This window comes from Mus musculus, chromosome X (assembly GCF_000001635.26).
Source record: "Mus musculus strain C57BL/6J chromosome X, GRCm38.p6 C57BL/6J".
Lineage (NCBI taxonomy): Eukaryota > Metazoa > Chordata > Mammalia > Rodentia > Muridae > Mus > Mus musculus.
Genome location: NC_000086.7, coordinates 13,606,085 through 13,621,161, shown reverse-complemented (window position 1 = coordinate 13,621,161; position 15,077 = coordinate 13,606,085). Strand labels below are relative to the sequence as shown.

Genomic DNA, 15,077 nt, shown 5'->3' with positions numbered 1-15,077 from the left:
CTCTCCTTAGGACAGGTACAGACTGGCCAACTCACTCTTCCCCTTCCTCTGCTCTAAATAGGAACATATAAAATTCTTCAAGGAGCAAGAAATAGAAGACCTACTATATAACATACAGAATTCAAAAAAGAGGACCAGAGTCCTGTTCTAGGCCCAGTCTTTTCTGACCCAGTGATCAGATAAACTATTTTTGCTTTCTATGAATTCCTTTCAGAAAGGGAAAAGAAGTACTAGAACATTGATATTGGTAAATTTTTTATCCAGACTGATACTGCTTTTTTTAATTTTCAGATTTCACAAAATCAGTTTTCCATAATGTTGCTGTTTTAAATACAGGCCGCGTTGGAACACCTCACTTTATGGCCCCAGAAGTGGTCAAGAGAGAGCCTTACGGAAAGCCTGTGGATGTCTGGGGCTGTGGTGTGATCCTTTTCATCCTGCTCAGTGGCTGTTTGCCTTTCTACGGAACCAAGGAAAGATTGTTTGAAGGCATTATTAAAGGAAAATATAAGGTAATAGACTATGGCCATTTTATTTTCCATACAAATTAAATGATCCTGAGAAAGGTACTTGTCTTGAAGTTGTTGTCTGTCTTTGCTCATTAACTTACTACTGCCTGAATTCCTACCCCGCCAGAGCAAAGGTCTGTGTTGCCATCAGGACCCAGTAGCCTTGTGAAGCACAGTGGGGTCTTGGGAAGTTTGAGTCACCATGAGCTCAACTCAATGAGCAGCAGACTTCTGTGGGCCTTTTTTGTATAGTTTAAAGCCCTTCATTTTTAAAGCTTTTTTCTTAATTCATAACACTCAAATGGAAATTTCACTCAGGTACTTTTTCAGTCATTTCTTATCTTAATTTTAAGTTTCCACCATCATAGCCAAAAAAGTCTTTATATTGCAGAGTGAACTGACATGTGAGCTTTACAACATGTTTCATAATAACAGTTCACAGGTACTTTCTTTAAAGAATTCTTTTTTTATTAGTTTTGTGTATATGTCTGCATGTAGGTAGGTACATGTGAATGCAAGAGTCTGCAGGAGATGTTGGGGACCCTGGAGCTAGAGTACAGGCAGTAGTGATCCCACCCAACACGGATAATAGGAAGCAAACTCGAGTTCTACGGAAGAGCTAAGCCACCTCTTCAGTCCCATCTTAGGGACATTTTGATATGACTTACACATTCATATTCCTTAGCTACTATGCATCAAAAGCCTGAAATATTATCACTGTCTTGTAATTACTAGATTACTGCTTTCATTATTAAAAATCAATGCTGTGACTGACATTATGGAGAGTTATATCAAAAAAGCCCTAAGGACTCTCAGAAATAAATAAGCTGAAGGTCCATTCACAGTCCCAACCCATCTTACTCTAACTATGTATCAATACATATATCTGGTAAGGTCTAGAGCTGTGATAGTGTGTATCTGGTGGCACTTAATGCTGGGGAACCCCCCCCCCATTATTACTGAAGCTCATACTTTCTATACAACTGAATCATTGCTTCATTTTTGGCCATGCCTGATAATGTAAGACCAAATATAAATTTATATAACACTAGACTCCCAAACTGTGAAGCTGCTAACATTTCTTTTCTATTTGTCAGTAATGTTATAATTTTTAAGATTTATTTTATTTTTAACTATGTTTGTGTTTGCATGTGGGTATAGGCACCAGAGAGAATAGTTGCCAGTGGAGGCCAGAGACATCAGATCTCCCTGGCGCTGGAGTTACATTACAGGTAGTTGTTAGACAAGTCATGTGAAAGCTGGCAGTTAAGCACAGGATCTCTGCAGCACCAGTATTCACTCTTAACAGTTGAGCCCTCTTTCCAGCCCATCATATGGAAAGGTAGTTTCAGAGTTACAGCCTTATCCTTTTAAACTATAAATAAGCACATGGAGGTGAAAATGGCAAATACTTTAGTTTACCTTGTGCACTGTCCACTCATGAGAGCAAACGGTATCTTTCTGAAACAGAAGTTGTAAGTATATGCTTTTCTACTTGTCTTAGAGTCAGTTGACCAGAAAATAAAAGTAATACTTTTAAAGTATTGCTTATTAAGCAATGGTCCCCCTCCTATCCTGGGAGATTGTGAATGTTACCAGTAATACAAAGACTGGGCTTTCTGGTCAAATATTACCAAATCAAATGAAATTACACATGCTAATGTATTGGAAGAAACTCAGTTGAAAATGAAGGGCCAGGCATGGTGGTGCATGCCTTTAACCACAGCACTTGGGAAGCTGAGGCAGGAGAATCTTTATGAGTTTAAGGCTAATCTGGGCCACATAGCAAGCTCCAGACCAACCAAAGCTACACAGTGAGGCTCTGTTTCAAAAATACCATAAGGAAGGAAACAACAAAGTCAAGCACAGGTTACTAAGCATAGCAGCAGACAGTACTTCATCTGCAGCAGGACCTGAACTTTAGCTGAGCACTTTAGTCAGTCTTCTCAGCAGCTGATGGCGTACTTACCACATGATAAAAATCTCCCACCTGCCTTTTTGAGTTATAAGCATTTGCTAACAATAGAATTCTTCCTTTGTGTTTGTTCATTTGCTTACTTCCTGGTTTCCAAGGCAATGTGCTTCGTTCCAACAGCGTCTGGTATTTGATTTTGTCTATTTTTAAAGCATTGAATACTTATTTTTTATGCCTTGGTAAGTAATTTCGACTGCTTGTACTGTCTAAAAATTAAGTTATTTTAAAATTTCCTATTCTTAGCAAATAATGGCAATATTATTAGGAAGCGATAAGGTAGCAGCCATACCATGATTTCTGTACCAAGGGTTTGCAGCCTTGCATCTTAGAATTTATTTCCCATTTTATTTAGCTTTTCTCTCTTCTTGCTTGTCTTCATGGTTTCCTTTACAAAAGGCCCAGGTCTTCAGCAGCAGTTTAAAGCATGGAGTCCACTTCTGCCACTTCTATGAACTTCATGGGCCTTGACTTTCTGTTCTTTTCTTTTTCTTCTTTCTTCTTTCTTTCTTTTTTTTTTTTTTTTGATATAGTGTGATATGATTCTATCAGTATGCATTGATGCTTCTTTATCATGGAAATGATCAAACACACAGGATAGTGGAAAGCTCTCAGCTTCAATACTTAATATATTACCAATCTTGTTATGCATTTCACGCACTTTTATGCTATTCTAAAACATCTCAAAAAAATCATTTCAACACCATGATGGTACTTACCAAAAGAAGCAGTAAAATCCTGATCTTGGACATTTGTAAGAAAAGCTCAATGAAATCACATGAGGCCCAGGACAGGGAAGAAGGGTGTTTTAGTTAGGTTTCTACTGCTGTGAACACCATGGCCAATAGCAAGTTGTGAGGGAAAGGGTTTATTTGGCTTATAGGTTACAGTCCATAATTGGGGAAAGCCAAGACAGGAACTTAGAGGCAGGGAATGAAGCAGAGGCCATGGAGGAATGTTGCTTATGGGCTTGTGCTTTGCCAGTCTGATTTTTTTAATACAACCCAGGACTACCAGATGTAGCCCTCCCCTCCCACATCAATCATTAATCAAGAAAATCCCACAGACCTACCTACAGGCCAATCAGATGGAGGCATTTTTTCAACTGAGCTTTCCTCCTGAATAACTCTAGCTTGTGACAAGTTGGGGGTTGGGGGACAAGGAAGCATACTATCTAGGCAGTGGCTAATCAGTCACCACCATGCATTTCAGACATTGCAACACATGTACCAAAGATGAGCATCTAAAGGTCCATTGACCACAATTCCAATAGAATGACAATATTTAAGCAGTCTTGTGCCAGTTACCGCATGAGATTCAACAACTGAAAGTGGTTGCTTTAGTAATTTTGCCTCTAAGAAAAGGAAACTAGAACATTGTCCAACTGTAAGAGCTCTCCCTAGCATACAGATGCTTTGCCCTCCCCATCTGTAAGTTCAAAGCCTCACCTGAGCCAAAGCTTGGTGTCTGTTGCTAGCCCTTGGCCAAACTGGAATGATTCCTTTATGCTGTGATGCAAGTACTGTGATTTCATTTGGCTTTAAATTATTATATTTATTCTCCATCATTTTCTCTTAAGAGGTGGCATTGATCTCTAAATGGTTAAGGTCAGCACACTGAGCCAGAGATGTAGTTCCTTGGCAGAGCACTTGGACCAGGGTTCTGTCTCCAACACTGACAAACAATAGCAACAGTTACAAAAGCTGGATACTATAAGAAGCCCCTGGTACCAGGCAACTCCCATATGGTCATTCAGTCAGGCAACTTCCCCTTTTGCCACTACCTTCAGTTCCCACTTCCCTTCCCAGCTCCAAGCTCTGAGCAATTTCCTTGAGTGTTTTTCTCATTTCTGGCCTTAGACATGTCCTCTTTCCCAGGAGCCTTCCAATTTTTCCCTCAAAGATACACATCCATTATCAATAGACTTGAAAAACGTGTAATTCTTTTTGTTTACTTTCACTCAGTTTTACCACATGAATTAGTTGTCTCGTCTCTAAAAGAAAGGACTTCACTGAGTAGTGTACAAGTGGAATTGGCTATTTTACAGAGATATGATGATAATATATTTTTTCTTATATATTGAATACCCCAGTCAGAATATCCAATTAATGATTTTTTTATAGCTTCACAATTAATGTTGCCCCCAGTTTTGTTTTAGAGCTTGTGTGACTGTTTCTTTCTTCCCTTTAGGAATTTTTCCCCAGTCTAGGCTGACCTCAAACTCATTATTCCCTTGCCTTAGTATCTCAGTTGCTAAGATTAAACTGGTGCATACCACACTCAACACCTGGTCCTAACGTTGGAAGACACTGGTTTTCAAATCTTTAGCTGGGTGTGATGGTACAGACCTGTAATCCCAGCACTTAAGAGGCTAAGGTAGAAGCAACTGGAGGTTCAAGGTCAACCTGGACTACACTGTGAGTTCTAGTCTATCCTGGGCTTAAGGAAACCTTGACTCCAAAAAGGAACTTTCTTTAAGTTTTTTCACTTCAAATTTATTTCAGTGGACCAGTATATTCTAGCCTTTTTAGCTAAAAATCAAAAACTAGAAACCAGCGTCATGAGCAGACCTTTCAAATATTGAAAATATTATAATATAGCAGCACCAATACAATAATTGCTGATATAAATAATGAGGAACAAAACCACAAAGCACTGCATGTCTTCTTCCTTGGGAAGCAGGTCTTTTTTTTTCAAGACATATAAAGATGTATTTATATTATGTATGTGAGTACCCTGTCAATGTCTTCAGCCACACCAGAAAGGGCACCTGATCTCATTAGAGATAGTTGTGAGCCACCATGTGGTTGCTGGGAATTGAACTCAGGACCTCTGGAAGAACAGTCAAGTGCTCTTAACCTCTGAGCCATCTCTCCGGGCCCTTTAACAGATATACTAAGTCATGAAAAGTGAGAGAAGTTGAATTGACTTAAAATTCATTTTTCTCATGATCCTCATTAATAACTTATTTAGCTCTGAGGTTAAGAAGTAGAATATGAATTACTCCTCAAAGATATAATATAATTTCCATAGCTATATCACAACTGTTAAATACATAATCAATGTTTCTTATAGTTGTTACACTTATTTTGAAAGATGTGTCGCAAACCTGGCAAAGGCTCAGGCAAAATCCCTATTTGTTGTTGTTGTTATTTTGCTTGCCTGTGCTCTCTTATTTCACCTGTTGTAACTTTAAGAAGTTATGATTTTGATTCAATGTGTATATTTTACATGTTTTCTCAATGTGTCTCTTGATAGTCTTGTTCTAATATTCTTGCAAATTTGTGTACTTTTTTCTTTTTTTTATATTACTGGGTATTTATTTCATTTACATTTCCAATGCTATCCCAAAATTCCCCTACACCCTCCCACACCCACTCCCCCACCCACCCACTCCCACTTCTTGGCCCTGGCATTCCCCAGTACTGAGGCATATAAAGTTTGCAATACCAATAGGCCTCTCTTCCCAATGATGGCCAATTAGGCCATCTTCTGATACATATGCAGCTAGAGACACGATCTCCGGGGGGGCACTGGTTAGTTCATATTGTTGTTCCACCTATAGGGTTGCAGATCCCCCCAGCTCCCTGGGTACTTCCTCCAGCTCCTCCATTGGGGGCCCTGTGATCCATCCAATAGCTGACTGTGAGCATCCACTTCTGTGTTTGCTAGGCCCCGGCATAGTCTCACAAGAGACAGCTATATCAGGGTCCTTTCAGCAAAATCTTGCTAGTGTATGCAATGGTGTCAGCGTTTGGAGGCTTATTATGGGATGGATCTCCAGGTATAGCAGCCTCTACATGGTCCATCCTTTCTTCTCAGCTCCAAACTCTGTCTCTGTAGCTCCTTCCATGGGTGCCTTGCTCCCAATTCCAAGAAGGAGCAAAGTATCCACACCTTGGTCTTCGTTCTTCCCGAGCTTCATGTGTTTCACAAATTGTATCTTAAATCTTGGGTATTCTAAGTTTCTGGGGAAGCAGGTCTTTTAATCTCTGTTATTTGCCCTGAGAATGTTACACCGAAAGAGTATAATAGTAAGTGTTGACTTCTTGAAGATAACTGTGTAGCTTTCCTTGTTTCCTCCTCAGATGAATCCAAGGCAGTGGAGCCATATCTCTGAAAGTGCCAAAGACCTAGTACGCCGCATGCTGATGCTGGATCCTGCTGAAAGGATCACTGTTTATGAAGCACTGAATCACCCATGGCTTAAGGTACCGTTGCTCCCAGGTCACCATCCACACTGCCCTTAAAGAATTCTACAACATGGACCTTTTCACCATTACTTGTTCCTCAGCCTTACCATCAGCTTTGTCCATTATGTTTGCTCTCTTGCACCTTGTCCAAGACATGTTTGATATTTAGCTATTGGACTGGGCACAAAATCAAATTAAAACAGGCTATTGTCCAGCAAAGATGAAAAGGAACATCTAAAGTAACCATTTCATCTTACATTATCTTTACATTGCATATGACTGTATACTCTGTAGGATTTCACTGGTTTTCAGTAGGTGTAGATTTACAGTTTTAGAGGAGAGACACATGTAGAAGTTGGTTTTGTATCCCATTTTTCTGGATTAAGGAAAATCAAATCTTAAGACATCAGAAAGTAGTATTGTTTCATTAAAGCATTGTGCCATAATTCCAGGAAATTCTTGCTTCATAAGGAAGAATACATCCTCAGAGATGTTCAGAATTTTGCCATAAGTCACAAAAGTTTTTACTGTTAGAGCCAAGATTTTATTTAGTTCAGCCTACCATACCCATTATTTATGCTATATATCCTGTCCCTCTCACTAACTTGATGACATTGCTCCAGCTACTTCCCTCTTTCCTACATTATCAGTTTTCTGGATCTTTTGGAGTTAATGTGTTGTGATTGTTTTTATTGCTTACATACACATGCATGCATAAACATTTGCCTTCTCTTGATCCTACAAATTCCTCCAGCTTCTGCCCCTACTCCTTGGTTCTCTCAATTACAAAACTTAAAAGAATTATCTGTACCCATTTCTCCAATCTTTCCTATCCCTTTCTCTTAAGCTCATTCATACTAGTCGGGATCTACCAACCCCACTAAAACAATTCGTATTGGCTATGGGTATGCTTCAGTAGAGTACTTGCCTGACATGTGCAAGGCCCTGAGTTTCAACCCAGAACCGCCAAAGCTCAAAAGAAAGCCAACTCTTGTCTAGTCACTATTGACCTTCACATCACTAAGTCTACTGCTCAAATTCCAGAGCTACAGCTGCTTAATCTGTTGACAACATTTGACATCCATCTCGTGAAACTTTCTCCCCTTGACTGCCCTCTGTTTCTCTTCTACTAGTCTGACTGCTCCTCCTCCAGTCTTGCAGATTTTCCATCACCTCCTTATATGACATCACATGGATGTGCCACTGACTGACCTCCATCCCAGCTCTACATCTCTTTCTCCATCTCACTCTATATGTGGGAGGCCTCATTAAGTTTGACTGTGTTTAAGTATCTGTACATGATGAGTCCTGAATCCAGGCCTCTCACCTGAAGTATTCTTCCTTAACCTACTGTCTAACTGGGTTTCCTGGTACCTTGCTGATTTAACCATTTCCTAGTCTCCTGTGACTCAGTTTCTGTCATTCTGGCCTCCTTGCTGATCCTCAGACCACAGTGTTGCCTCAACATTCCTGTAGTAATCATGCTGTCTCTCTAGAATATCCTTTTTCTAGGTCACTTTGGGGATTTCCCTCACATCAAATCAATATTTAGATACCAGCTTCTTCTGGTGACTATTATATCATGATGCTTCCTCAGAGGTTATGTAAGGCACTAAGATATGTAAAAATATCGATCAAAAATGTATCTTGGTGACTACGATGTGGAATGATATTATAGAGCAATTTTGACATTTCAGTGAATCTTGATCCTTCTTGGGCTGAAGGGGTCCAATGATAAAGCACCCATAAATCCTAGCATGCATAAATCCCTAAGTATGGTCCCCAGTAACATTTAAAAGAATATTACTTTTGAAATCTTCATTCAGCCTTTTGATATCTTACTACTAGTATTTCTGGTTTTCCTAGCAAAGAATAGATTATTCAGTACTTTCTTTCTTTTAGTAAGTTTTAGTATGTTTTTCTCCCTGATATGAAATGAAAATCTTAGAAGATTCCTATTCCTTCCTTGCTTCTCTCAGCTTTTTCTAATAAGGGTCTTTTGTCATTTAGAAGTTACTTTAAATGCCAAATAAGGACACTAGCAGCTGTTTAAGTCATTTTTAAGATCCTTTATAAAAAGTCTTAGCATTATACAGTTGCAGTGGCTTACATTATCAAAGCTTATCTTGTGTAATAACGTACTTCTTCCTGGAAATTCTTGTTTCTACCGATGATTATAGATAGTTCTCACCCTAAGTAGTCTGAGCTGTATACAGAATAGATTTCTGGCACCAAAAAATGTTTTAAAATGTCAGTAATATAAAAAGAAAAGTCTGGAAAGCTGAACTCAGAGTCACCTGCTGTGTGTGAACTACTGCTTATTCACATTGTTTATGTGTCATCTGGAGATGATGCAGTCAATAAGGAGCTTATCTAGCTGGAGGGAGCAACTTTAGTTTACATTTAGTCCTTGTTCCTGTAGATATGTGTCCCATTACAGTGGGCGTAAGTTACGTTGATTTAGAAAGGCCAAAATGTAAGCCTTCATTTAATAAAAATGCCTTTAATAACTACAAAGCAAAGAAAGGGAATAATGAAACTTATGCAATAAAGTATCCAAAGTCAAAGTATCATTGTTTTAAGTCAAAAATAAGAGCAAAAAGAATTATTTCTTTGGTTTAAAAAAAACAGATATTTTTATTTATTCCATGTTGAAAAAGAATCTGAGTATTAAACCAAGTAATATATGAATCCCTTATAGTTATTGACTTTCACCCTTTTAATGTCTTTATCTTATTAATGAAATAATGGATTAATGAAAACTTGCTATGAATATTCATCCTAACCAAAGTAGAATTAAGTAAATACTGAGTTCAGGGTCATAGTTGTAGTGAATTTTCTAGTCTGAAAGGAAGCCCGCGACAGACTGTAAATAGAGTTTTCGATGTTACTCATGGGGAGTAAAGACAGAGGGTTTTCTCCTGCATGGATAGCTTCTTCTGTGGGCATTTCCTGGGGCTCATTTTCTCAGGGTTTCTTGTCCTTTGACTTCCCAAGCTGAATCAAAAAAAAATGAAATAAAGCAAAGTAAATAGAATAAATAAAATCGCAGCAATATCAGCCTAGGATCTCTCCTCTAACCCTCAGGCCCCTAAACTGTCTACCTTCCTTTCTCCAGCTTTCAGTCTTCAGCCATTACATCAGGGAACCTCCCCAGGGCCTTTAATCAGCAGAAGCATGCGATGACATGTGATTGCGTTGTCTCACCACTCACCACTACTCATTCCTTTCAGCACGTCATTTCTGAACTGATTTCCTTATTGTCAGTACCTAACAGTTTGGGGAAAGTGCTTATGTATTAGGTAGGGAATATTGTCACAATCAACCGTAAACCCCATTTGTTGATGTGTATCCAAATAAGACATGCATCTTTCAAGCTGCTTGTCCTAGTCTTCCCAGTACAGGAGGAATCAGACTTCCATTTACTCATACCCAAAATTGTGGTATATCATGGTGTCTTCTTCCTCCCATTACCCATAGTCCGTCAGAACACCCTATTCTACCTCCAGATACATACATAGCTAAAAACTGTTATTTGAGGGACACTAGTAAGAGGATGAGAAACAAGCTATAAACTGAGAATAAATCTTTCTAAATTATGTATCTGATAAAGGACAGAATTCTTTTTTTTGTTTGTTTGGTTTTTTTTCCATTTTTTATTAGGTATTTAGCTCATTTACATTTCCAATGCTATAGCAAAAGTCCCCCATACCCACCCACCCCCACTCCCCTACACACCCACTCCCCCTTTTTGGCCCTGGCGTTCCCCTGTACTGGGGCATATAAAATTTGCGAAGGACAGAATTCTTAAAACTCTATAAGAAAACATTGAATCTGATGCAAACTTTGAAAATACTTAAGCAAACATTTTTTACAAAGATACGCAGATGGCTGATAAGCATGTTCAAAGCTGCTCAGCATTAGTAGTCATTAGGGAAATCCAAATAATGCCACAGAGAGAGACACCTGTACACTTGGGTTAGAATGGCTTAAATAACAATTGTTAGGGCTAGACAGGTAGCTCAGTGGTTAAAAGCACTGGCTTCTCACAACAATCTGTAACTCCAGTTCCAGAGAATCTGTGCCATCTTCTGGTCTTCAAAGGCACTGCACACACATGGTGCAAATCTACAGGCAAAATGTGCACATTAAATAAATCCAAACAAAGAATTAATAAATGTGACTAATCACACATACTGTTAACAGAGATGCAGAATATCTATAACTCATGCTGTTACTACGAGTGTAAAAGGATATGTTCAGTTTGTAAAAACAGTTTGACTGCCTCTTAAAAAGTTAAACATAACTCATTTACATGGCCTAACCATTCTGTCTGTTCCTTAGAAATTAAGTGTATATTCATACAAAGAGTGACTTGTGTCTGAATGTTCATAAGAAGGTTTTTTTTTACATTTATTTACTTACTTACTTACTGCCATGTGAGACACATTCTCACTCCTTGGACCTTTGTGCTAGGTACTTTGCTCTATTTCAGTTGCTCTCTAGGTAAATAGTACCCCATCATATGTTAATTGTTTGCTTACTGATTGCCAGTCTGGCTAGTTGTGACTTGTATTCTCCAAGGACTAATGAGGTTGACCATTTTTTTTCATAATGTTTATTGGCCATATTTATTTCATCTTTGGTGATGTATCCATTTCATTAGCCCAGTTGTTGAGTTGGTTGTTTCTTAGGTCTCGTTAGTCCTTTGTACATTCCAGATATTACGTTTCTGTCAGATATTTGTCTAGCAAAGATTTTTCTGTATAGGCTGCCTTTTCAGTCAATTGATAGTTTCTTTGTTGTACAGAAGCCTTTTAATATCATGAGGTCCATTTGTGTGTTGTTGACCTTATTTCCTGAGTGACCAGGGTCCTATTGAGAAAGACCTTTCATGTACCTAAATCTTCAAGTGTTTCCCTATTTTTTTTTCCTTTAGCAGTTTTAGAATTTCAGGACTTCCATTAAGGTATTTGATCCATTTGGAGTTGACTTTTGTGCAGAATAAAAGATAGGGATCTAGTTTGATTCTTCTAAAATAGAGTTTGAAATTACTCTCTTGGAATTCTAAAGGGCTGCTACAAAGGAAGTTATTTCTTTCTGGGCAAGGGCAGATGCAGACCCTGTATGGATGAAGTGGTTGAATTAGATGCCCATTGAAAAGTCTGTCCTAGTTGGAAGACTATACATTTTTTTGATGTTCAGTTGTTGCTGACAGTACAGAATGCTGAATCAGTATAGACTTCATTTTTAAGAGCTCATTTTACCTGAAAGTTCATAATGAAGACAACTTCAATACAACATGTGTATGTGTCTTCAAAAAAAAAGCTGTAAAGAAAGCTATTATTTTGCATGCTAACTAAAAAATTAAATAGAAAAAGATAACTTCATACTTTTATAATTATTATGAAAACTTTGTCTAAAAAGTAGATAATCTATTACTTTATTCTTACTAAGTCCTTCATTCTTACTAGAAAATATTATTTAGCCATCAATTTTAATATTCGTAGAACCTCTATCAGAATTTGTATCAGTATATAGAATAAAATAGCCTAGCCAGTTCCCTAAAATTAAATCTCAACGTCAAATCGAAGAATATGACCAACACAATTTATGTTAAGCTTCTTGATTTTCTCAGCGGTTATGTATGATCATAATCTTCTTTTATAGGAGCGGGATCGTTATGCCTACAAAATCCATCTTCCAGAAACAGTAGAACAACTGAGGAAATTCAATGCAAGGAGAAAACTAAAGGTAAGGTTTTAAGACCCTAAGAGCTCACTAGATGGAGTTTGTAATCATGCTTCTGTTAGGTTTGGATCTTCATAATCACATCCTTGTGTTGGCCATTAATTTTGCTACAGCTAAATTATCTCTAAAAATTGTTGCTATTTCATTAAACTTTTGGGTATTTAAATCAAATAAATAAGTTAATGTTTCAGTATGAATCAAAACAAATTTAGCAACTAGAAGGCACATCATATTTTAGATTTGTTTTGTTCTGCTAAACTTCATAGCAAAGACATGGCTACATTATGAATCTAAGCTATGTTTTTCCAAACATAAATATCTGGACAATAACATGGCACGTGTCTGTAATCCCACCACTAAAAAAGCTGAAGCAGGAGGTTTATGCATTTCAGGCCAGCCTGGGCTATATAGAGACACTACTTCAAAATGTTAAATTAACAATGATAAGACTTTAAAATTGTTAAATGTGACCTTAGTTCTCTGGAAACTGCAGCTGAGTTTACATTGGCTCTAGGGTTCAACAACCATCTTAAAGCAATAAATAAAAGGCACACTGCCATAATGTATGAGAAAATGTTTGCAGATCTCCTATTATCCTTTATTCTTTCTCCGTGGCTTGCTTACCACTCTCCCTGCCCTCTGTCTCAAAAAGTAAAGGAGCACAAGGATAATGGCTCCTCACAGGGAGCCATTGTAGTTCAGAACTTTCTGACAAACACCCACAATTCAGTGGTGGAGCTCCCCAGCTCTGGGAGGAAATGCTATGGGGCAGCAGAAGCTCGCCACAAAGATCCAGAGGAAATGATTGATGTTTGTTTGATCTGTGCTACTGAACGTGTTAGGTCTGTTCTAGAAGTAGCTGATTGGATAATAGTCTCTAATCACAAGACTCCTACCAACTACAAAACTTCTGGAGTATTTTCAGATGTCTTAAATTATAATACTATTTATCATTCTTTATGCCTTGAAGATTATGAATGGTTTTACACAGCTGGAAATTATATGTAAATGTTTTGGGGAGACTCTCAGGGTATAATAGTACCATAGAAGGCAGAAATGCCCACAATGGTGTCCATTAGCCACATGTAGGTGTGTGAGTCTAAGTTACTTAAAATTTAAAAATCCAAGTGCTAGTTCCCCATTCATACCATCATGTTTCAAGAGCTTTGTGGCCTAGTAGTTACCTTACTGAACAGCACAAACACAAACCATTCCTACCCTATTAAAAGATTCCACTGGACGTGGGATGCTGCTGAACAGCAGAACTTTTCACACATCACTGTTAATGATGAGCATTTTTAGTTAAGCTTTTCTCCTAATTCTTTTGTTGCCAGGAGTTCGAACGGGCTCTTCTCTATGTTTTTTGTAAAATCCTTGGCAAAAAATAGTTATTAATGATATGCCATTGTTGAGATGGTGCCCGGAGAAGTTTCTTAAGGCTTAACATCTTTACTTTGACGTCTCCCTGAACTGCTATAGGCTGCAAAGGAAAGAAAAGCTGGTCAGAGTAAAATTTGGGCAGCTCTCTTGCACTTAGTTGTTTGTCCAAAGAAACAATGTCTGAGCTTCTTTCTTAACTCTTCTCTAAATCTCTTTCATCCTTGGCTCTGCTTTGGCTTCACATAACATTACTCTATGCAAGGTCAAGGCTTCATTGCCCAAACAGAGGTGTTCCACTCAGGCTTGAGCTCACCCATCACAGGAGACATGCTCTTCCCTTGGTGCCACAGAAGCAGACTGGACCAAAAATAGCCAAACTGGTGACTGAGATTCGTTTGGACAGAGCTAAACTATCACAACAAGCAGGGGTCATGTGGATTTACCACATCCCTTTACAGGGCTATTAAAAGTCTCAAGACCCGCCAAGCTGTGTGGAATTAGAAACATCAGCCTGATGATTGTGGGCTTGTTTTCAGCTAAGGCTACATTCCCAGAGTTGTCAGCTACCAGGTTAGCACGTGCAACACCTTCCTTCCTCAGGGAGCTTATTCTCCTTCTTATACTTCTATGAAGTTCTACAACAAAGATGGTAATTTCCCTGGTTTCCATCACCCACCACCCCACAGCTTATTTCCACAAATAAACAGCTAGGTGCCTGCTCATCTTTACCCCCAGACACTGATTTAAAGTTCCTCAAATGGTGCAGCAACCAAAATTTTAAGACCACTTTAGAAATGATTCTAAAATTCACTGAAAAGATGCTGAAAGCCAATTACTGAATTTTGATTAATAGAAAAAAAAAAGAGGTATAGAGCAATGCAAGAAGAAGTACCTCAAACTCTGTTGAGTGGGTGAATCCTGGTTCTCTATGCTTCAGTCATCTTTATCTGGGAAGTATACATAGTACAAAATGCAGCTAATTCCTAGGAGTAGCAGGATCCAATGAGCTACTGTTACAGCAGTTAGAAGAACACCAGGATGTGGTAAATGCTCCAAAGATCTCTTTTGCTATTAACTTTGTGATTTTTATTAATACATTATTAAGATTTTAATGGTACTACCTTAGATTTATTAATCTATAAAGACTGTAATTCCCAAATAAATATTGTATGCCATTTTAGAGTCTTGCTAGTCATTCACTTTAATATTTTAGAACTTTTAGAAACTTTTAACCTTTTATTACTTCTTATTTATTTTGTGCGCCTGAAGGTC

The 15,077-nt window shown here is 38.2% G+C and overlaps 1 protein-coding gene across 23 annotated transcripts in view; it reads left to right on the top strand.

Moving 5' to 3' along the window:
* Cask (calcium/calmodulin-dependent serine protein kinase (MAGUK family)) overlaps positions 1-15,077 on the top strand; it is a 329,704-nt gene that overhangs the window by 225,622 nt on the left and 89,005 nt on the right. For all 23 annotated transcript variants that reach the window (XM_017318366.2, XM_011247434.2, XM_011247437.2 and 20 more), the window contains exons 7-9: positions 337-512; positions 6,570-6,692; positions 12,345-12,428. In XM_017318366.2, coding sequence (XP_017173855.1) covers positions 337-512; positions 6,570-6,692; positions 12,345-12,428 — 383 coding nt within the window. The remainder of the gene's footprint in view (positions 1-336; positions 513-6,569; positions 6,693-12,344; positions 12,429-15,077) is intronic.